Raw genomic sequence first — 24669 nt, forward strand, 5'->3', positions numbered from 1 at the left:
CCAAAAGTAGGTCATGCAGCCCATAGTTTAAATAGGTGGTTAGGTTAGGTTAGGAGAACAATGCACTTATACTGTGCAGAGCTGAAAGCTATCTTTTTATTCTGTGGCCATGTTCTAGCTGGACTTAAGTGTTGTAAAACCATAATAACCGTAGCCAAGGTGATAAATGTATTTTATTCTAAACTCATTGCCATAAACATGAAACTATCTGAGCAAGTTTATTCGGCTAACGAATTGCTAAATGTAAAAATGAAGTTGCGTTTGGTTTAAATTTATTGGGTGCTTTTGAAAGAAACGTTTTGGATGCTTATTAAAAACAATGGAATTATAAGAAATAATCTTTTGTTATAGACTTTTTAGGGGCCTCTATTGACCTAGAGATGCTAGACAACAGAGTAGTGTTTCTCAACCTTGAAAAATTTTACTGCCAATACCTATTAGTTAGGTGATACAAACAAGTTAAATTAGAAACTATCTTAATTAAAAATGTGTTTGCAATAACTCCTACATTCACAATGGCCCCACTTCGTATTTGCTTTTTGTAAACAACATTATGGCATCCTTTACAGCCCTCTTGAAAAGTTTCACAAACCACTAGTGAACCACGGCCCACTGGTTGAGTTGACATGCATTTTAATGAATTGTATGCATTCAATTGCCACAGTTACCATTCTGGCTGACTAGTCCAGCATGCATACCTATGCATCATACACAATCATGAAACACTAACGAGTAGAAAACAACCAATTTGGAAAATTTGGTTTTTGTAGGGGATAATCCAATCTGATGCAAGTAATGCAACGTAACACTGGTCAACAACATATGTGACAACAAAGTAGTACACAGATTTTCCAATTTGGACTTGCATTAACATAAATGCAAACAGCCCAGACCTCGTTCTTTATATGTTGCATTACTTGCATCAGTGAGGGGCTAAAATTAGTCAATCACCTGACATCAATTCGGATGATGACAGCACGAAAGGAAATTCGGTTTATTAATAGATTAATTATTATAATTAACTTTTATTTGACCGCAAGGAAGATAATGACGATAATATTTATATCATTTTTTTAAAAGTGCAACGTACTTTACTGTACTTTATTGCACTTCTTGTGATTCGGGTCATGAGTTTGCCTAAATTTTCAAGATATTAATTACCGTATAAGATACTGATTATTTTGTTAAGTTGTCAATTTTAGCATCTTTTCCATATTCAACTTCACAAATATCTAACATTTTGTTTTAACATAATGAGATTACCTTTTTCACTTCGTAAATGAGGTCATGATGTTTGTAGACACTCGTCTTCCGGGTTTTACCATGGAATCCAAAATAAAAAATGCTTGGGCTGAGCTAACTTAATTGCATGTTTTTTTGTAGGTTGTCATTCTTCAATACATTGTACATTATCTTAAAAAATATTTACCGCTTGATTGTGTTTTGTTGTCTGTAAAAGTGCGAGTAACACTGCTGAGAATCGCAGAGCACATTGTTAGTTTTTACAAGACTATACACTGATACACGAGCTTACTACTAGTTGGCTGAAATTATCAGTTTTCAAGTACCTTAAACTTTTATCTTCTGTATGGTGGTTCCAGGGAATCAATCAGATACCGAGGTAAGAAATTGAAATCTTTTGCAAATATTTTTCTGAACATAGCTGTTTGTGTTAAAGGTAACTCATCAGTTCTGATCGAAACAATTTACTTGGAATATTTATTATATAATATTCCTTCTTGCTAAAGTCTGGAGTAAGTACAGTGTTAAAACTTTCAAAGATGTAAATGATGCTTAAAGTAATATTTTCTTTAATATTATTTTTGCTCTTAGTGCAATAACCTTCTTGATAATGTATACACAGCATAACGCTACTTCCAGATAAAGAAACCATCTTCATGTAATAGTCACAGGAGTTGCATTAAAAGATGAGGTAAAGTTGGCACAGGCGCACAAATTGAACCGAAATGTATTGAAACTGCCTGAACCTTGTTCTGTACCACTCATTTTCTTCTTTTGATCACCCGCGAATGCAATGACCTCATTTTACATTGCTTCATTTATTGTGGTAGCCGATCAAAATCGAACTAGCTTCTTTCCTTTTTATTGAATGGTATCTCTGCCAAACGTTAACCATTTCATGTGTTTGTATTGTACTAACTTGTTTAATTTTTGCGGTTGGCTTTGGTACATGTTCTATGGTTTGGGCTGCATCGTGTGGTCGTCACAGTAGATCATTCATATTTATTATCAGCTTGAATTAATGCGCAAAGTTGGGGACATATTGCACGTGGAAATGGGGTTTTTGTATTTTTCTGTTTTGCATTTCACAGCCTGGCCTGTATGTCCTTCTAATTGAATAATTAACCATTTGATTTCGTAGCCACCTTACGAAAACCTCACAGTCAGCTTACTAGTAGATGCATCACAGTTCCTGCAAATCATGTTTTTTCTAACATCAATACCTGTCGTGGATGAATAACGAGTATATATTAGATACTGATTGCTCATGCAGATTGCTACACAATTTTTAGAACTCCATAGAAACTAGTGAGACACCATTAAGTTGATGCGATCTTCTTTCAACAATTAATATTGATTTCATTGAGCATGCAAACACCAGCTTGAAGTTATGTTCTGGTTGACAGTAAGTAATCCAAGCTGGATGAGACTTCCATGAATGCAGCTTGAAAGTAATTTGTAACCTTGACCACTTAATGGACAGCCTCCTTGCTTCATTATCACTCAACCTTTTACATTTTACATCCAATACTTGAAGTGATATACATATTTGCAATCCACACTACATGATGATGAGAAGTGACTTCCTGCCATTGAAGTAATGCATGTGTTGTATCTTAAATTTGGTTGAAGATAGCTTTGTAGACATCGATATAACTTTTAAGTAATTTATTTTTAAAGACCGGTTACAGTTGCTGTTAGCATGAACTTTCGTGATGTATATATATTTATATACCATTGCTGGCATGTCTGTGCTAACACACTCGTCAACCACGCTACTCATTTACTTTGAAACATAAACACAATTTTGCTGCTTTAGATGTTGAAGACGTGCGATACTGATTTTTTTCAGAGCTGTCCATAAATGAATACATCCATAATAACAATAGGTGCATGATTGTGTGAGAGTGAAAAAATATAAAAATGTGTATCTTACAAATGTATATACATGAGTATGACAAAATATAAACGATAGAATGCACCTTTTTTGCATGCATGGGTTTGTCAAATGACAATTGAGCTGTTGTTCGATTTAGGAGCATGGAAATGTTGTGTTGCGCTCGATTTCTCAAACAAGTGTGCACCAATCTGTGGTTGCAGATTGATAGCGATAATAGTTAGCAGGTTCATCAGATTGTGCTGGCTTCATGATAGGTTTGGTGTGCAGCAATTGGTGGATCTCTTTTTAACTCACAATAGAGGAAGTTTGCTTTTACAAAACTTATCAAATTTTAATTTTGGATGCTATCTTTTTGTGTTTTTCTTAATATTTACAGTAATTAATTCAAACTGTAGATCATTCTAAAGCATGAAGTTTGATTGTTTAAGCTTTTACAATTAGTAAACTTTATGCCTATATATACATAAATCTTTGCTTTGATGATATATGTGCTTTTATATTGTTTATGTATATCACATACTGTAATTTGATTAACTTTAAAATAGACTAAATATAGAGGTAGTCATACTTATAGTATATAAACTAAAGTATATATATATATATATATTGCATATGTACTGTATATGATTTTTGGTCTGTTGCTAATATAGACTGACACATAACTATACATTATCATACCATGTAAACTTTAAAAAAACAAAGAATCATTTTTCTGACTTTGTTCTATATTGAGAGTTGAAATTGAAAGAATTGGTTGGCTGGGTTAGAGCTTGGTATAGTACCGATAAAATATGAATATAAGGAATCATTTTTGTAATCTGTGCTTTAATGTGGATTATTTTCATTATTGCATGTGGCCATATTGATTTGGTTAAATCTTTCCAAAAACCCTAAACCCAGTTGCGTGGTCAGAATCCCAACAACAGTTCACCATAAAATTTCTACAGCTATCTCTACCAATCTCTTACAGGTTTTATAGCTTAAGGCTACTGCTAGCTTTTGTTTTTATTACCATCAACTTGTTGTTTGCGCTTTCGTGGAATTCCTCTTATTCAATTTAGCAATGACACGTGAAATCGTAACGCTTATTTCCCACTTGAAGTTTATATAAAGGCATTAGGCTATTATTTCCAGCTTAACTATCACTTTTGCTATTAGTTCAAAGATTCCGAATTCTGTACAGCTGTTCAAACTTCAGAAAATATGGTTATAAACTGTAAAGCATCACGAGTGGTATAAATATAATTTTAGAAGCATTATGTATTAAGATATATTAAATGCAGGTGTTTTATTTTGAAATTTGTTTTGTAAGAGTATATTGTAGGCACAATGCAGTCATAAGATCCTTAAGGCCGTGGTTTGGTATTTCATTTAGTACATGTGTTGGTGTCATGCCATGCTGAGTTAATCCGAGTAGGCACGTGTGTGTGTGTCAGTAATTTCCTGTTTTGAAGTCCTTTTTCTTGAAACGTGCGGTACTGTGCTGATAGACAGACACAATCGTATCATGACTTATTGAAATTGTATCTGCTACCAGTTATTATTAAGCATTTCTATTGGCGTTGTTGCTTTCATGTGTAATGCATTTAGTGATGGCCAGCACACCTATCATAACACCCACACTACACAATCCTTGCAAAGTATATCTCACTATTACAACAAGCTTATAAAGAACAGATGCGCGCATGTGTTGTTCTAAGCTTGGTCGTTTTACTCCTACTCCTATATAATACAAACTCTGATTCAATCTCGTATAAGATGACTGGTATGTTTGCCTAACGACGCAGCAATTGGAATTGTTTACTTTAGCCTTATAAACCACGCCAATAAGAGCCGTTTACTTCAAAACGTGATTGAATTCGTCAAAAGAAACAAGACAGCGCTATATATTTTTCAACCTCCGTCTTGGTTATCTTATATGACCTACCACAAACGCATCACTTTATGTTCACTTTGTTCTCCTTTGGAAGCAATGTCAATATTCGTACATGTTGGCTCAGTATTTCTTCAGTTTAATGATGCTTCCTGTGTTTGTCCCCAAGCGGCTGTTATAGTGGAGTTCCACAGTTTCAGGAATTTGTTTCCTTTCAACGATAAACAATGTATCTAGATTAAAAGTGGTAAACAACACGCGTTTTGTGGTTAAATCTAGTCTGGCGGTCTAAAATTTCAAGGCCTCGGGGCGTTAGGACATTTTACTAACGCTAGCGGTGCGCACAAAAAGGGTTTGTTACCCAAGTGTGCACAACGTTTTAAAACCGCTTCGCTCATTTTATAACACCCTTGCTGATACAAGCAGCGAAAAATTTGTATTCAAACCCACGACATTTCTTCTAAAATATCGCAAGACGGAACGAGAGAATAATTACTAAAGTAGATATTGGTAAGTTTCTTCTGCAAACATAGGCCGCGTAGCGTACTCACAGTCGCTACTTTGTTAAGCATGATGTCATGTCACAGTACTGAATCTTGTTTACATGTTGGTAAGATTGAAGCCATTCTGATAACTGCAATCGAAAAGATAACCGCAATCTGTGGACCAAACGCCACAGTTATGAAGATAGATTTGACGCACAGCTGTACAAGTTGTCGAAATTCTATACACTTAAATGGACATGCCCAAACGGCTTCTTATACACTAGCCCATGCGTAACGGCGAGTGCAAAGATAATATTTTACGCCAGACGCTTTAACTTAACGTTAACGTGAGAGAAATTCAAGTGATAAAACATTCTTTACTGGAACAGCAGTGACAATTTTTTTTACTTTTCTTATGTTATCTTCCCTTTTAACAAATTTATTTCGACCGCTGAAGGCGCTGATGCAGTTTACGACCGTCGCTCTGCTATTTGCCAAGTCCGAAGAAAGAATTACTTAAAAATTTCCAATGAAATCACATACGATTGATATGAATTTTATTGACCTAATGTTATACGGTTTGAGTAATGAATACGTACAGGATATTACCACGCAAGTTATGAAAAGGTTGGTGTTATTAAAATTTCTATCCGTCAGACAGTCGTGCTTTCTGCAGATCGATACGCGTTAGGTACATGCTGCGAATTGATTTCACGATATTTGAAACGTTACAGCCAAACAACACATTTTGTATATTGTAGCCCGCTGCTCCAATTTCTTAAGCTCCCTTTTTTGCATTTAATTGCCGACTGGTTAGAATTTGCAGATTAATCGAAAACCTTTCCCGTGTTTGTTTTCGGTCCGTACAGTCAGCAGTCAAGATTAAACATACCACACAGGCTATGTATTTACCCACGAAGCTATTTTTGCAAAAAAAATTACCGGCCCGCCGTTACTTCTGACGTTGTTTCACGCTGTTTAATGCTGACAGTTTACGGTTGGTTGACAGCAAGTTAGTGTTTCGAAGTCCTAAATTATCGGCTGTTTGCAACTTGTATTGTTATTTTGTGTCTCATGTCCAAAAATAAGCATGTTATCTCATATTGGTTGCTGTAATTTTCTTGCTATTTACCCCTTGTCTATGTGAAACTAAGGTCCACTTGGCTATAATATTGCATTTTGTCGGTCCTGCATACTGTTGATAGAATCGTGAAACGAACTGAACCACAAGGCAAACTTCCCACTGTTTTTGACGTTGTTGTTGTTGTTTAATGTACATGTCCCCTTTTTTCAGTCAGCGTATTTTTGATTTTGTCTGGTACGTTGTTCGTTGGTAGTTATCTGCTGTAATTTTTGATTAACTTTTGACTGATCTTTGATTTCGGGATAAGTTCTATCTTTTTTATTTGGACGATTTTGCAACCACTTACATTTAACGGTGTAATGTAAAGATAAATAAACTAATAGATATTTTCGGAATGATTCCATTCGAAGTAGATGGTGTAAAAGCTTGGCCGCTAGGTTGCGCACGAGATTAGTAATGTGTGTCATCTATGTCAGCCATATCGTAATTGCAAAGACCATGTTTCCGAAAGTAAAAGCATTTCAGGAAACTTCTTGTTTGAACAGAAGTCTGTTTGTGAAGTTGAGATCATAATTTAATATCCCGTTATTTTGTCGTTTTAAATCCACGACATGCCTTTGGCGACAAATTGGTATAACAAGCGATTCATATTACATCAATGTGGGCGTTAGTCGCTCAGCAAAGCACGTGATCTAATTATCCTCTACAAAATATCATGGCGGCCTATAGTGTTTGTTTATTTAAACTGGATTTACCAAGCCAAGTTAAGCTGGTCCCGTGTAGGCCGTCACGTTAAAGCGAGTACTGTAATACGTTTCATTGAGGTTAAAAATTATGTCGTCATTTGTTTAAATTGAAAGATTTCGAAATTCTTGTTAACCGTTAGGTCGATGCACTTATTTTTCCGTCTATTACGTGTTCCAGGTAATTTTATGGTCACCACTGTGAGAGATTTGATCCTGTGTCCCTTAAGCTCACCTCAATCTTGTTTTGTCAATGTATTGATATTTTACAAACCTTGTACCGTAGACGAATTGTTGATGCTTGAAAACCAATATCTCTGTCGTTCAGCGGATTAAAATTAAATCCGCCCCTTGTGCATTTAACTCTACTCCGTACCCAGCAGCATTTGAAGTTGGCAAGCAATGATCGATGTTGAAATTTAGTTCTAGAATGAGTCAAGTTGGTAGTATAGCGGTGTTCGTACAAATTACTATACACAAGTGATGCGTGGTGTATATAATGACCTCAAGATTGCATTTATCGTTGAGAAGGTGTCTATATACCGCATAGTTTCAGCTACGTTTCTCAAGGCAATCCCGTGTCATTTTGAAAGGTTGCTCAGTGTCTTATTTATAGAGTGAGAGTACATAGGCCAGTTAAAACGCGCCACAAAGTCCTGTTTTCAATCAGAGCGACAGCTTTCTAATCGTCAGTGATAAAAACTAATCATAAGTCCAGTCTTCACTTCAGACTTCATAACACAGTCGCCTACGGAGATGGACATTTCATTTTACCACTGACATTTCGTTGCGTGTATCAAGCATTACTACGACTTGCTTGACCTACTGCTATGTAACTTTACCAAAATAACAGTACGGGGCTCGGTGCTTAACCGTAAAAGTTAAGGAGTTAAAAAATGCCATAAATGAAACAAGACTGCTTTTCATTAGTGCGCTAGACATAAACTTTTAAGCGTCGCCTTATTTCTCTAATATCACTCCATGACGGTAAACAAGGTAAAATAAAGCAAAAATGACGTCACCGTCATTACTAAATCGTATGAGAATTTAGTGGATGACGTCATAATGCCATCTTGTCAACGCACGGATCGCGTTCTGTCGGCCATCTTGATGATATTGATTGGACTTCACATTATACCCTGTGACTTGTCTTACTGGCTTGGGCGTTCCGGCTGTTGTCCTAAGTCGGGGAACAATTTACCGCTTAGCAAGCTAAAATCGAAGGCAAAGTTTCCATTAGTGCTAGGCCTATTCCATATGGTTACGTGCGCCATCATTAATAATTTACGACCTTCCAGAAAAGTCGACAATGTTTTGGCCCCGATAATTCGCTTAGGACGTCTACCACCCCTTATCGCGTTCCTTAGCATACATCCCTGGGACCCTTTTTACATGTTCAGTTATCTCACTGCGATCTGATAAAGTTGGCTTTAACCAAACGCGAGTTGCTCTGACATGACATGGACAACATCCTGTGATTGGCTTTCCGTTTTGCCGTGATGCTCGCCAGGTTTGCAGACACTGTTTAACCTTAACTTAAAAGAAGGTAAGTCTTTCAGTCTATAGAAGCCGTTCCTTATAATAACGAGCTCGCTCCGTCGGAAGATTTTCGTGGTTTGTTTAATTAACGTAAACTACGTGAGATGTGCCCAAACACCTTAGCTACTCAACCAAAACCTTCTGTTTTAATTCTTACAAAGGTTTCATAGATAACGAGGGCATAGCGTAAGGCCGTAAGTGAAAGTAAAGAAAAATGTGCCTTAAAGCTGTGCAGGCTTGTCACGGCTAGTTAAACGTCTATCGTGACATGCATTGCTGATAGCTTAGCCACTATCCACACAACTTTGTATACGTCAGTGGAAAGGAAACATGTTTCTATCAAAGCACAGCCCAATTCTGTGTTGATTTACATTGGTTGACACTGCTTGTAATTTTGTGTCTATGCTTACAATTTGCTTATGGCCAAGCGTTCAGATAGCAGCAAGTGTACCTTGTACGAGTGTTTAATAAACGCACTGGGCTCATAGCACCGAAGAAAGATCGTAGATAGGTTGCAGCAAGCGAGTATCAGTTGCAAGTTATGTTGGCAAGTATCGTTGTGTGTACTCTATTAGCAACAAATGTTTCAGATGTTTCAAATTTGTTTATACGTCATTGTTTTGCATATCGCATAAAAACGCCATGACGTATAACCATATGACTAAGACTGTAAGATAGACGGAATAATCTTGCGTTTGTCAAACTTCTTTGCACATAAATTGCGTTAAAATTTGTCATTTTTTGCTTTTATTGACTCAAATCATCAGCTCTCGCAAGATGCACATCATAACACGTTGCAGCAGCAACATTAGGTTTCTGGCCCAGCGCATAAATTTGCCCACGTCTTAACTTCCTGTACGTTTCATGATTTTACGCAGAATGGTGACAGTACTCTTCTAACGATTTTCAAACATACCTCAAAAATGAGCTAAAAAGATTAGCTGCACTGGACATTGCATAGGAACGTGGGATAAACTTTCATGTTTGTGAAACTTTGAAGTGAATTCGAGGCAGCGTAAGAAACTTACGAATCAAATTGCAAGACTTGAACATCGGACGTGTCCAGACTTGCAAATGCGTGCATCGCTGGTAAGTTGTATCACTGAAGTCCGAATAGTTCTTCAAATAAACACGAAACGTATACTGTATAGAGTATAGACGATAAATTGTCGAAACAGGTGCATAAATGAGTTGAATGATGAATTGAGCTGAAAAATTAGGTAACAAAGCGTGTGCTGTTTGATTTGCGCCAGTGGAATACCATTAATGTTCCCATAGGAACAAAAACCTTGTCAGGTCAGTGTCAGCTTTCTAAAGGGATTTCAGACGTCAGCTTCCCAATGGGAATATCAAACGCAACGTAATTCAACTCACTGCAGTGTTGAGATGCGTAACAGTTGTCATTTCACTTCCACGCAGCTGTCTTCGCTTTCTAACGGTATCATCAACTGTATTGCGGCTCAAGTTGTATGTGTATTTATGTGGGGTCTTTACTTTGCCCAGAAATTTGTGAAACACTCATTAAGTTCTGTCAATGCGACTTCGATAACCTTTGCACTGCAAGGAATGGATTGAGCATAATTATTGTGTTTAGCGAAATGTACAATGGTGGAAAAACTATTTTTTATCAGTTGAATTGCATTATTTTGCGTTTGAACAAAATAACCTAAGAAAATATTGTCTTAAGTGCGAGGAAAAAGGTTTGAAATGGAAAGTATCCGGAATTTACAGCCAGCTAATTACAACACAAGAAAACCGAATTTGCAAAGACAATTAAATTCGCCCATTCGTCTGCTGGATGAATGTCGAATTCCCCTTAAAGAGGGATGACGTAACTTTACGAAATTATCTTATCTATGGAGTGACTCATCATAGCAGGCTATTTGCTTGCTCCCTCGGGTCTGCTTACCATACAATTTTTCACAGTCGCCGTACATTAAGTTTGTGCAGGACGATAGAAATGATTTTTAAAGCTCAAGAAAATCGGTTAATTGACATTTCCTTAGCGACTCTGACAATTCCTACTCATTTCTTTCGAAACAACAAAGTTGTACCTGATGGTCGTTGGGTTGGAAATTTGTGCGAATGAATACGATTGTTGCGCTATTTAAACAATCAGCGTTTTGTAAGCGTAAGGCTGTAAGGTTTGTAAGTGCAAGCCATACGCAGGACACCGCATTTCAAATAGGAAACCTAGGCAGTCTTGCTACGTAAATATTCACTAACAGTAAAACACTGGTCTATTTGTGTCAAGATTTATTTTTGAAGTGGTGCGTAACTATTCAAGTTTTAATATTAAACATATAGTTTGTAAGCATTTGCGCAAAGTTGTTTACGACCGGAATATATATTACCCCGCCATCCTAGATCGCTGTAACCTGATTTTGATATGTCTATTCAATTTTTATTTCAATCGATAGCTTCAGGTATTCGGTATATTCATATTGAACGGCGACACGGAATTTGATAATGGCAACCCTCAAAAGAAATTCGTCAATGAATAGTGCGCAAAGATTATTTCATTCCAAGCAAAAAATACCACAAACCAGGACAGCATCTGCTTTACGATGTATTGCAAATCACGCCTCTACACCGTATTCTATGTACACGAGTCTTCTAAACGTATGAAATGTCAATGTTTTTACGGAAATGCATTCAATGACACGATGCTGCACAGTACGTCGATACGCACTTTGTGCAGATACCTCGCAGACCATTGTGTTTATGATTATCTAAAAACTGATGGTTATTTTCTGTACAAACTGGAAATCGTGGCCAAGCTTTGATATTTGTGCCCGTTCATTTACAGTACTATTTGTGACATTCCAATTATGGTAGAAGTGATTGGAAATGGCGGAAAATTTTATCGACCAGTCATAGTCTGGTTTTTCCAGCATCATATCTTCAATTAGTTTTACTGCCAAGTGAACGGCTGTTAAAGAAATAATCTGAGCAAGCGCATACCGTTTTTTGTCGAAATGTCGTAAGATACCTTAGGCGACACTTCACGAAAGAAAAAGTCCGCTTTATTGTCCATATCGATACTCCCCTTTGAATTTTTAATGTGTTTAGCGCTCGCATCTTTTCTTTCACGACTTCGGCTTGGCTCGTCCCGTGGGGAATAATATATACGTTCTCCCAGGCCGGAAAGTATGCCCAACCAGTCCGTTGTCTGGAAAAGTAAAGCTTGGATTGTATAAACAGCAGCGGAGGGAAGATGACGCCACTGAAGGTTTCTCGTCGGTGCTAATTGCATTTTCTTTTCTCGGCCGATAGGGATAACGTCAGCTGTTCTATGATGGTTAGACGCGTTGTGTATGCCGAGACTCGGTCAGAAGAATTGCAGTTGCCGAAGACAAAGAGATACGTTTGTTTTTTCTTTTTTTTCTCCCTGGGCCGATCGTGTATGTGCTATCTTCTCGCACCCGCTTGTAACTCGGACGATGATTTATTTGGTGGAGAAAGTTGTGGAAAACGAAATAAGTCTCATCGTATGAATGGCAGCGAACAGTTGTAGATTAGCACCTAAGCAGAGTAAAAAGCAGGCGACGCTGTAGCTGTAATGTTAGTTGCTCAGCAAGTTAGAGTAAGAACATGAGCTATAAGGCCACGACTAAACGATATACATGGAAGGAATGAAGTTGGTTGGAAAGAAAAAAATTTGTTATTTGCTGTCTGACGAAGCCTCAAAAATCGCTTTGAAGTTACTGTTAAACAGAGTTAGTGATTTTTTTGTATCAGGCTTTAACGTAATTATCTTTACTTTTCTTTAAATGGTAACTAACGTGGTATACTTGATTTCAGTTTTCTGGATAGACATAGGCAGACGTGTACATCGGTAGTTGTTACGCTAAGTGTTTATCAGAAGACATAAAAACGCATTGGAAGAAAAACCTTTGATGTTTCTTAGAAGATTTGCCTGACGTAATTATGCGGACATAGTGTTACTTATATTGCCTGAAAAGCTTATCCAGGACGCCGCCCGCGGACATTGGTGTTTTATTTGCTATTATTGCCACACTTGCAATCGCAAACGACCTTACTGGTTGGCAGGACGCCACTTACCTTCCAACAAAGAAAACCGGGCTATGATTGCGTCTCAGCAACCTTGTGATTGGCAGCAGTTGGTACCCGGCCAGAATATTAGGCTAGAAGCATCCCCTCAGCAAATTGCTGCCCCTAGCATGCCCACACCTGGCATACCCATAATATACCCATCACCTTACCTGATACCCAATTCAGGTGTTTCCAACGAAAATTGGGTAAATCGACAATTCTCTTTCTTTTGATTTCATATCCGTTTACATCCATCAACGTGATGAAGTTTGTTTCTGCCCTGATCCTAGTTATAAAATCCTTTTCCAAAAGAATTAATGTTGTTATCTTTTGAAATACTAGTATAGTTTCCCAAGTTATCTTGAATTTGGCACCATGTAAAGAATAGTCTAATTTTTTACAACTGTTTCTTAATCTTTACAGGTTTTCAAAACATCGAAACTGCATCATTTTAACAATGTTTTACATTTTACAGGATCCTGCAACCAGTGCAAGTAGCTCGTCTGCGGCACCTGTTAGTGGTACACAAGCCACCACAACAACCTTTGTCAACAACGAAAGCATTTCCAGTATCCCAGCCTCATCAACTGCATTCATGCAGAACGCTGTGAAGTCCGAGCCAGCAGTTGCTCCAGCAGCGTCGAGTATATCTTTTGTTACGCCGATGAAAGACATTGCCCAGTTGCCACAACATCCAGGCATGTTTCCTCAGGCTTACTTGCTGCCAAACGGCCATGCCACCGCTGCCGAATTTGTTCAAGCACAGGCAGCGCAGGTATCATGATCTACTTGGTCAAATTTTTTTTTCAGCAGCTGGTTAGGCTTTATCATTTGACCACACTGGCTTATTGCATACAATGGCTGAAAAACTTTTTTCTATTTGTAGGTCAGCTGTGCAATGATGTTTTATACGCAACTAAGCTGAATAACATACCACATTGAAGTGACAATAATATGCTTATTACAATTTGTTTTCAGGGTCAGACAGTGGGCGTTCCAGAGGGAGCAATTCCATCCACATCGGTGGGTTATTCGGTTGCAGGTCAACCAATTTTAATGGTTGATCCTAACCAGGGTGTAGCAAACGGCGTCGTTGCAACAAGTGCTGTGCAGACTTTATCCAATGGAGTGCAACCACTTGCTTTGCCTGCCGCTGCAGTGAACACTGCCACTACTACCACTTCAGCTAACAACTCATCTTTGGTAAGCTGATAATTATTTTTTTTAAATGCTGCAATCAGAATTTGTACCCAAAACAAATTTTTGATTCAGTAACATTTTAATTTAAATGTGACTACTTTTTTGAAGTCATATTCAGTCTTCCAAATGTCTGTAATAGCATTGATCAATTCTAATAAATAATTTATCAGATCGGAGTAAGTGTTTTAGAGCCACGCCTATGAAAAGTGATCAAACATTTATTGATTTTTAATTGCACAATGCTGAAACATTTCACAAGTCATAAGAGAATGATATTTGTTGTATCAAAATTAGTCTAGTTCCATAATTTTTCATGTGGAATCGGCTTTGTTTCAGGCCGATAATTTAACCTCCACATCAAGCACACCAGATGGGTCTGATGCCAACAAATCAGCCAGTCATAAACGACTTCACGTTTCCAATATTCCATTCAGATTTAGGGACCCAGATCTTCGGCAGATGTTTGGCGTGAGTTGCATACTGATGCTGATGCTATCAATGACTGAATTGTCATTTTTGTTTAAGTGATTATAAATATTTAGTAGTTAAAATCAGATTTTAATTCAGGTTTGTTTTCTATAGAAACATGGTAACATTGTTGATGTGGAAATCATATTTAATGAAAGAGGTTCAAAGGTAAACCAAGTTAAATGTTTTTTGTTCCGTAAATTTATGAACACAAACCTTAAACCTAAGCGTGATAATACGAATTGATATTTTTGCCAGTCGTGCCCATGTAAAAAGCCGTTTCGTTTTAAATTTCAGTCTTTTTTAACAGTATTGTATCAGTTCTAGATATTATTTGTATTTTGAAATTCAGGGTTTTGGTTTTATTACGTTTGAAACCAAAGAAGAAGCGGACAAAGCTAAAAGGGGACTTCATGGTACGATTGTTGAAGGCAGAAAAATTGAAGTAAGTCTTGATGATTGTAACAAAACCTAGAGTTACATGTTTTTAGTAAACCCTGGCAGTTAGTGGCCGCCCTGATACATAGTGCATCAATTTAAGGAGTAGTGGACATGGTCTAAGCGATCAGTTGTATTTTAACCAGTTTTTATGAATATGGTTAGAAGTTTACTCGTTGTTTCTTCGCATACACAACAGATTGTTTGAGCCATCAATTGTAATGTTGGACTTAGGTGAGTAAGATTCTGACACTGGGCATGACAATAATGAAAAAGGCACAAAACCTTTTCCTTAACTTTTGGTTAAAAATTGTGATTTTTAGCCAATATTTCTGGGTCAAAAAGCTGTTGTTCTTCCTTTGATAAATGTTGAATTTTGTAGATTTTGGCTATGTTATTTCAATTCATCTGTTTAACAATTGGATGGGGTTTTGCCTGGAAGTTAAGGTAAAGTGTAGAAGGGTTTGTGCCAAATTTGTCTTGTCAATCATCAGTCGTCATGACAACAGCTGCATCCACGGTTTGAATCTTGCTTGAATAAAGAGAGAGTGATTTTGCCTGGTTTACGTTGCAAAGAACCATAATTGTCTTTTTACTTCCTCCGTTTTCACTCTTCCTTTCACAATCTTGTCTATGAATAATAAATGCGAAGAGCGGTCGCATTTCCAATCACAAAGTAATAATGTTTTGTTTGTTTTGGCCAAAATTCGTTTAAAAATTTATCTACTTAACTTTTGTCTGCAAAATATACGCACGCCCTTCACATCGACAAAAAGAGGTATGTCTTATACTTTAAAAGTGAGCTCATCTGAAAGAAAAATTTGAAACAGAATTTTTTGAATTATTATCTGTTGTCTATAATTCCCTGGCATTTTCTTTAAATCTATTCTTAATCATTTCTTAACTCTTCTCTTAAAATTTTTTTCTACTTAATGCATTTGCAGCATGGGTTTTATTAATGTACTTGATTCATTTGCGTGTATACACGTTTGTGTCCGTCATAGATTGGTTATTAAATGGTGAAGCTTGATATTCTGATAGCTGCTTAATAAAACAAAGCAATACCATCGGGGCATGTCTAAGCAAGTAGACGGTTAAAAAAAAACAAATTACAATTCTTGTTCTCCAAGACTGGTGCAATGTTTCGCGGTAATTTGAAAATGCTTTTTTGTGGCACTAATTTGCTTTTTGTAATATACATGTCCTGGTTATAACTGTAGGATGGTTGGTACCTTAGAATGCATGTGCTTGACTCACTCACTTATATTAGGTAGGCTGTGAAACTGTTTCACTCTATTTTGATCATATTTTCCAATGAGCCAAGAGTCATTGCTGCTTTAACAAGAGCAGATGTTTCGTGTTGTTTTCGCAAGGTAGCGACTTTTCTGTAACGCAATCTCACGTTTTAATTTTTTACCTAAGAGCAACCAACTCCTGAGGTTACGTTACATTCATTATTCAAAAGTATGACATCATGAAAAGCAAAAACGTTTAACCTTGAACAGTGCAGAATGACACGCGCCTTATTATTAACTGCACACATACATCACAATAGAATTTTACTCAAGTCTATTAATAGAATAAAGCTACTAGTTTAAGATCTCTAAAATGCATGTGCAGTTTTCCACTTGGCTGCATTTTTATCTCATTCAGTTCTGCATGGAAACTACCGTAACTGTTCAAGCTAAATATCAAATTTAGATCAAGTTCTTATGTTTTTAGTGGACAATATGATCAGGCCCCAATACCCCTTCCCACTATGCTTAAAAGAGTGGTATTTAGTGGAATGTGACAGGAAAAACATATAATTAGCATATTCAGTGCCAATACTGTAATTGTTTAATGCAACTTATTATAACACAATTCAAAACACAAAAGAACAACCCACAGCGAAGTGTCGTTTAGCTGACATATTGCCTTACAAAATCCTCAGTCAAAGGTACAATTTTTTCACAAGTGGCATAGATAAACATATTACGTAGATTCCATATGCATTGTGTAAATATTCACTTTACCTTCGGTTAGTGTTCATGAATAAGGTTTATAACTATTATGTAGTTTGTACTATGAATCTCATTTTGCGCAAAAGTGGGACCTGAATTTAACAAAAATCTGAAAATAATTGGATATGACAAGTGCTAAGAAGGCTGCATAATGCGTACTTGCATGTGTCTGAGCTACCTTTGGGCCAATGATATTCAGCAGTCTATCTCTGATTAATACGCAGTTGAGGATGCTGTAATGTAATTAGTAACTGGTTTTTAGAAAGTGTAGCTTATCTAGAGAATGGTTTATATTGGTACGGCTATACTCACGGTGATGATTGTCATAATGTATTGGAAAGGTGATGTTTTTAGTTAATTCACTGGCAACAGATTGTATGTTATAGTTTTGTCTACGTTCTGTTTTTTCTTTAAAACAATGCGGCAAGTCGGTAAGTTTTAGCTTGCTATCTTTTGATCTTGTAGGTGAATGATGCCACCGCTAGAGTTCAGACCAAGAAACCAGCTGCTCCGATACTTAACGGTAAGTCATTTTGCATGATGCATGCAGGTTGTTGTGACATACCTTGTATTTTCTACTGTTGTATTATGACAACACCAAGCAATTTTGCAATAAAAATCCCAAATGCTTGTACCTAATTATCTATTGTTTGTTTATGGTGCATTGTGATAGTGTTTGGACAATACTACGCTGTACAATATTGATACTGCACGACTATAGACTAGAAACTGATTTAGAACAAATTTAATTAATGATACATGTTCAAGTAGTTCAATGTATGTTAATGTGCTAGTGATGGAGTGTTTCTGTTTAGACTTTAGTAAATAGAATACCATCGATAAAAGCTACCTTTGTGTTCAAGCGCTTTGATGACAATTGCTTAGGTTATTGGTACGAAATAGCAAGTTTGTTTCATTATCAACTAAAGCGGTGGTACAAACCTTATTTTTTGCAGCAATTATTAATCAAAATACCATTTGCACTAAATGTTTGCACTTCATTTAAACTAAAATGCAACATTTTAGTTTGTGTCGTTTTTATTTTTTTGCTAAATTTTCTTATAGATCTCTTTATATTAACATAATTTCGCAAATTCATTGCCATTTTCAAATCACATAGCTATAATTTTAAAGCTTTCTCATGAACTTGCTAGATGCTTTTCTTCATAAAAAAACTTTTTAATAAATACCTGTTTCAAGCAAAATATTCCTGGCCCTGATAAATTTGGTTGCTTGATTAAACTGGTTTTCCGAGTAAGCAACTACATTGGTAAATGTGCTAACACAGTGTTAACAAAAATATCTATCACCTAAAACAACTCAAAGAAGTGTAGCAATCCTGTAGTAATATCTTTAATTTTTGTTGCAATCTTCACAATCAAGATTTTGCTTGACAGTCTAGTTGGTTTTACTCACTGGTGTGTATTTTATGTTGTTGTCAACCATCAGCGTGTTATTTTACGTAGGTTTGAAATTACCACACATGGTGGCGGCTAATCTGTACGACCCGTCCTTGGGTACGTAATTTCTTGCATGTTGTTTTGTTTGCTTGATTTTATTTGGTATTAAAGACATCAGAATGTTCTTTTTTTCGTTGCATGAGTGGCATCAAAATGCTGTTTTACAACAGATTATTTGGAAACCACATAAAAAATTGCATTTTTATCACCTTAAAAAAACAAAGTTAATTTTTTCATGTTTTAGATGGCGTTCTTGATGTGTATAAATAACTCACTGAGCATTAACTGGCACACGCTACTGTTTGTAAAGCATGATATCTAACTGTGCCATATGTGAGCCTATCTAGTAACAGTGTATATTTCACAAGCATGTTTCCGTCATGCCTACCAGTGAAAATTGTTTAATTTTAAACACATTTTTTCTTCAGCAACAGCTGCTGCTCTACAGGTCAACCCTATCACAGCCGCAGCCAGACAGCAACTGGCACTTGCTCGAGGCAGAGGGAGAAGTGTCCTGATACGACAGCCGCCACTGGCAGCTGCCTCACCCCAGATGGCAACAGCATTACAGACTGCAAACGGAGGCCTTATTCCGTAAGCAAAAATTGCATTAAGTTGTAGGTAGCAAAATTGCAAGTAGCCCATAATCATATTGTTTTAAGAAAGACGAGCACGGTGATATTTAGTGTTTTAAGTGTGATGTGTAGTATTTGCTTTCTTACGCAGGCTTATGTATGATGCTGGGGCAATTTATCAACAGCCGACATATGCAGCCTTGCCTGCTGGGTATGATCTTTCATCACTTACCGGGGCAGTCCAACCTGGCCAAGTTATATGGGTAAGTAATCGAATTGAGAGATGCCACCACAGCAAGATTTTGTATTTCATTCCACTACCATGTTACTTGTCTTCAATAGAGTCGTCATGTTTTAATGTAATTATTTGTATTTTCTGATTTTAAGCAACAAGCAGCTGGTGGAGCTTTAGCTGCCGCTCCAGCCACTGCCACTGCATATACAATCCCACAATATGCCACTACCCGCTACATACAAGCCACGCCAGCGAGCCAGGCCACCGCCGCTGCACAACTTCAAGCTGGTACTGCTATGGCAGCAGCCACAGCCACACCCCAGCAAATTGCCTACACTGGTACAACGCTGTTGGACCCCTACCAACAAGCTGTCACACCTAATGCTTATGGGGTAAGTTGGCATGCGGTGTTTTTATGTGCATGGTCAAGCTTTTTCCACTTCAAATATCGAAATTTCTTCCCATTCTTCAGAGCCTAGTATAAGTCTTCTAGTTTAATTTTGTGCTAGAGTTAGTAACTTTGAAATGTAGAACATAGATCTTCGAGGAGAGTACGGTAGGAAGATATTTTGTAGGTTTTCTCTCAAACACGCGAATTGTTTACCTTTGAATATTTTACCTGTAGTCACCTATACCTCTGTCTCCTGTCGTTTAAAGACGGTCCAGCTGTGCGGTAAGTTCACCCAAACGCATGCTGGCATGTAAAAATTTCAAATAACGCGCGACATGAACCGGTGTGGGTCTTGTATCATTTGATCACGTAATGCGCTTGCCAGTGTATGAAAGTGATTTGTTGTAGATCTATATTTCCCCTGTCTCGCTCTCCCACCGTCGCGCTTGTTAGTCGTTGTTCTTTGGAATGTCACGATAATAATTTACATAGAATTGCAATGATTTAAACTGCCGGTCATGGATTGAAGCTGAATTGTTGTGTTTGAAAAATCGCTGTGGTAATTTTTGTAATTTAGCAGAACTGCTACATACATATCCTGGCATTTAGGTTTAACCAAAACACACTCACCTTGGCGTGGGTCTCTTCAACTGACTTGTCTAATCACAAGGCTAATAGATTTTAGTCTAATCATTTAAATTACAAATAAATTTATGTAAAAACGCAAACTTTATAAACAGACTATAAGCGGAAGCGTCATTTTGTTTGAGAAGTTTTATTGTTGTAATCGAGACGGTTGGTTTTCACTGCATGGTTACGTATAAAATGTACAACATCATACTAACCAAATCGATAAATAGATTAATAAAAATAGCAAAATATAACCGGTGGTCGACAGTAGTGACTTACCACAAAAGTATATGTACATTATTTGACGTCATCGTGCTTTGACGTGTTTTAATTTTGATTAGTTGGTTGTTGTCGCCCTCCAGTGGCACGCAATTCCCCGTAGCCTGCACTTGGTGATGTCAGCAATATTTCTGGCTGCCTTACCTAGGCACGAGACATAGCACGAGATTTTGCATTGAGTCTGGCTTTATATTTTGTTTGTATATTCGTCGATTGATTAGAGTGGCCCCTGTGTTTTTAAAACACCTGCATGCCAGCATGTGTACCACGAGCCCCAGGAAATCTCTGAGCCGCCATTTTAAAGGGACATGCGCAGCATAACTTTTTATTTTATTGTCTTATTCATTGTGAACCGGTCGTGTTTGCTTGTTTGTACCAGAGCTCTACGTATATCCGCTATTGGCAGATATAATTGTGCGCCAGGATTCATTTTACCAGACAATGCCGTTCATTTGCCTGCCCAACAATTACATGGTTATGAAAATGCTTTAACGCATGTCAGTTGTCAAACCGCTTCAGTGGAATTTTGCAAAAAACTTTCCTACTTGATCATACGATGATGTTTTTCATGGTGTTTGATCCATGACAGCTTCATCTTTTTATTCTTGTTTTTCCAAAATTTTGCAGCTTGGCATCATATATGTTTGTATAATTAAACGTTCACGGGGTATGGATGTAATCAAGTTTCTGGTATTCCAACTGTTGTTTCATGTGGTGTCATATCATTTCAAGAGGGGCTTCATTTTTTGAAAAGAACAAAACTCACTCAAATTTTGCTGGTCATAGTTGTGCAAGAGGCATCAATAGCAAAAAATAGATGTTACACCTGCCTCAGAATTTCAAAATTGGAAACTAAAAGCAACGGGATGAGTCTCTGAACAAGATTTGCGCGCATTAGTAACTCTTGTTACCTTATTTTGCAGACTACCTTGGCGCACGCCAGAGGATACAGGTTCACACCGTACTGAGCACGTCCAGCAAGAGACCTGTAAAAATTGAACTGAATCGCTTGCAGGCATGCACATTGACAATCTACCATTTGGGCGCTATCACGTGACACTGGCCTGTAATCGCCTGTCCACGTGACGCAAGTCATCCGTCCATGAAATTTATAAGAAATCATGTTTATCCAGTTATAAAAGGAACCGTCCGAAAAAAGAGAGATTTATAAACTAGCAGTTTGAACTCTGCGAGGGTGTAGATGGTCAAGTAACGGTACGCCTTGGTGTTCCAATCAGCAATGCAGTAGCCCTCTTGAATCGTCATTGTTTTTTATTCTTTCGTTTGTTGTTTATGTTGCAGTTTTGCAATCTGGTAACGTAAGAAAGTGCTTTTATTGCTGTTAGTTTGACATTTTTCTCTCGTCTGACTTTACTTGTTCATGTAAATGTACGTGTGTGCGTGTGTATTTATGCCATCTGCAGTATCGACAATGAAATTTCTATGATGTATTACGGACGACACACACCCGCGCTCGCCACTGCTTACAAACGCAATAATTGAACCTTGTATTTTTTTGCAGTATCAGTAAGCCTCACTGGTTATAGGGAGTTCGTTGTTTGTCGACACCCTGGCCGCCCTTCATTCATCCAAAGAATATGTATCGGTGTTGTCGAGCTTTTCTAAATGTATAACGGAACGTTGTTGTTTTTCTCCCGATTTTATTTGTCAATTATTGCAACCCTCAACTCTCATCTTAGGGCCCAGATACACAGTTTTCTGCACTGCCTCATCAATGTGTTGATTGAACTTTCTTCAGCATAAACTTAGGCCGTCGTTGTCATAAATCGTATTTATTGATCTCTATTCCAAATTTTGGAAGTTTTGTACCAGGGTTGTTTTATCGGCTTTAACCTTAGCTAGGTGGAATGGGATTGAGACGTTATTTTTCTCTGCTTTTGCATCGTTACTTAGATATAAGTTCGTATAGTAGTTAGTTTCAATACTAAGTCGGCTTTTGGCCGCCTATGTTTATGATGACAAGGCTTTTCAAACGAAAACCTGACTTTTATGCTGACTTTTCATTCTTATATTATTATTATTATTATTATTATTATTGAATTTTGCGTCGAAATAAAATGGATTTTTCACACCATAAGTGACTTTTTTATTACTCGCAAATGAGCAGTTGGTAAATCGTATTTCGAATGTTGATGTTGTCATTACGATCACAATGTTAGTAGCTTCATTGATTCCTCTTAAGTTGGTGATTCCATTGATATTCACGAAGCCGACAGACTGAGAGAAATGTTAATTTTACTGAAATTCTAAGTTTTCCGAGTAATTGATGAGGCAGAACATGGAAAGGGCGCCACGCATAGTGACAGACTAATGTGTCCGCAGTTCTATGATCGTTCATTTGCCCTAATCCAGAAAATACCCAAAGGAAATTGTGGCATTTTATTTTAGGAATGTGTAAATAAACCATACTGACATAGTCGTCAAGATTATTTTACCTTTTGTTGAGATTATTGTTTTATCGTTGGGGACACTTTTCATTTCATGAGTTCTATTTCTATACATTTTGTAATTTTCATGTTTGCTCTATTAGTAGCTAGGCTAGAGTATTTCAAGCGCTTCTCCCAATAATCGTGCCAAATTAGGATAAAAACGACTAAACCCAGAACAACCCAACCAGAATCTTTGTGGCTGTGGGTTGAGTTTTTTTTGGGTTTACTCGTCGAGTGTTAAATGGTACGTAGATTGAGTTGACAAAAAACAGTTTTATAGAAAGCAATATTTTTTTGCCTTGCCTGTTGTCTAAATAATTGACGCAACGAGTAACCGTCATCGAAGTATATCTTCGATTTGGCTGGCAAAGTAGTGAAGGTACCCAACTTAAAACAGTGTAGCATTGTTTTACCATAAACTCACAATTAACTATAAATTACAGCAAAAATGTGATAATCTGCTGCAATTTTTAGGGGAACTACCAATTTCATTCAATGAAATCAAAAATAGCCTGTTTCTTTTGGAAAAGAGTGAATTAAGTTCTTCGTTTGCTCTGCTTCTCTCAAAATAATAAATTTATAAAAATTTTTAAATATATTTATCAATTCTTTTTGACGGTTCTAGTATTAGTGCTGCGAGTTTCATGCATAATTTAGCTTTATGATTAGATGTCTCTAGCTGTGACGCTGTGATGCATAGATATCCTATACAACACGTCGTGTTTTATAGGATATCTATGCTGTGATGTGATGTGAAGCAATTTGCACATGTACTCTTGCTGGTACTTGGTAATTGGTATGGTAAGGATATAGCCTATATACACCCCATAATTATAAGAGAACGATAAAGTGGGGAAAACTTAGCATTTGGATGGGATTTGTAGTGAGATGGATCGCTAGCTAAATTCTATGAACGAAAATAGCTGTACAGCTGGTAGTCATCAAATTTTGACTTATTACACCGACGCCGACTGCCCGACCATTTAGAGTTTAGACTGAATAGCTTAGACTTAGAGCCTTTCCGAGTTACTGTCTGGGTGGCAAGATTTTTATGATCGCCTATACTTAACAATAGAAAATGTCGACCCACTTTGATTCTTTTTTAAATTACAAGCGTTCTTGGCATTAGATTGTAGAGATTTCTCTCCGGAGGTAGCATAAGTAGCCTATAGCATATGAATTCCTTTACAGCGTTTACGCAAAAAAGACAAAAATTTGAAAATTTCTTACCTAATTCTTGCTATACAGCGGTTTGAATCCTACGCAATGGACTTGTTTAGTGTGATGTCTGGATACGTGGTCAGCGAAGCACGCAATGTAAAATGCTTGTTGTCTGCAGTGTGTTAGCCTACATGGGATGATTTTGTTTGGCATGTCAAGCAAAGTTTAAAATAATCAACTAGAAGTAAATACAAACCAAATTTTTACATCCAAACAGGCTGCAGATACCACACAAATTCTTTTACGTTGTGTCCGCTAGAAAGTACGGTAATTTTTGATGAGAAATCATGCGTGCAAAATACAAACTTTGGCGTGCACTGAAGGCCCAATTCTTCGTTTATTTATTATTAATTGGCGTTCAGAAAATCAGCTTTTCTTTGTTTATTTATTATAAATC

At 37.1% G+C, this 24669-nt stretch overlaps 1 protein-coding gene across 9 annotated transcripts; it reads left to right on the forward strand.

Moving 5' to 3' along the window:
* The first annotated feature begins 1387 nt into the window (after nucleotides 1-1387).
* Nucleotides 1388-22691, forward strand: LOC143446149 (uncharacterized). 9 transcript variants are annotated; one of them, XM_076945668.1, is made up of 13 exons: nucleotides 1388-1621; nucleotides 1865-1933; nucleotides 13398-13697; nucleotides 13901-14125; nucleotides 14459-14590; nucleotides 14705-14758; nucleotides 14943-15035; nucleotides 17497-17554; nucleotides 18498-18548; nucleotides 18920-19085; nucleotides 19218-19329; nucleotides 19454-19693; nucleotides 21525-22691. In XM_076945668.1, the coding sequence occupies exons 3-13, from the start codon at nucleotides 13518-13520 to the stop codon at nucleotides 21567-21569; spliced, it is 1356 nt and encodes a 451-aa protein (XP_076801783.1). In that variant the 5' UTR covers nucleotides 1388-1621; nucleotides 1865-1933; nucleotides 13398-13517; the 3' UTR covers nucleotides 21570-22691. The 9 variants fall into 9 exon arrangements, with proteins under 9 accessions (XP_076801783.1, XP_076801784.1, XP_076801781.1 ...); XM_076945669.1 differs by having other exon boundaries at nucleotides 1882-1933; XM_076945663.1 differs by lacking the exons at nucleotides 1388-1621; nucleotides 1865-1933 and adding exons at nucleotides 12594-13128; nucleotides 19927-19974.
* The last annotated feature ends 1978 nt before the right edge of the window (nucleotides 22692-24669 follow it).

Source organism: Clavelina lepadiformis, chromosome 2, assembly GCF_947623445.1.
Source record: "Clavelina lepadiformis chromosome 2, kaClaLepa1.1, whole genome shotgun sequence".
NCBI classification, from domain to species: Eukaryota; Metazoa; Chordata; class Ascidiacea; order Aplousobranchia; family Clavelinidae; genus Clavelina; species Clavelina lepadiformis.

Bases quoted from the DNA above. Each gene is read 5' to 3' on its own strand.
- LOC143446149 (XM_076945662.1), top strand. From the start codon at position 12,955: ATGATTGCGTCTCAGCAACCTTGTGATTGGCAGCAGTTGGTACCCGGC. The intron at 17,555-18,497 runs GTAAGTCATTTT...TATTTTACGTAG, and splicing joins AGCTGCTCCGATACTTAACG to GTTTGAAATTACCACACATG. The intron at 19,086-19,217 runs GTAAGCAAAAAT...TTTCTTACGCAG, and splicing joins GCAAACGGAGGCCTTATTCC to GCTTATGTATGATGCTGGGG.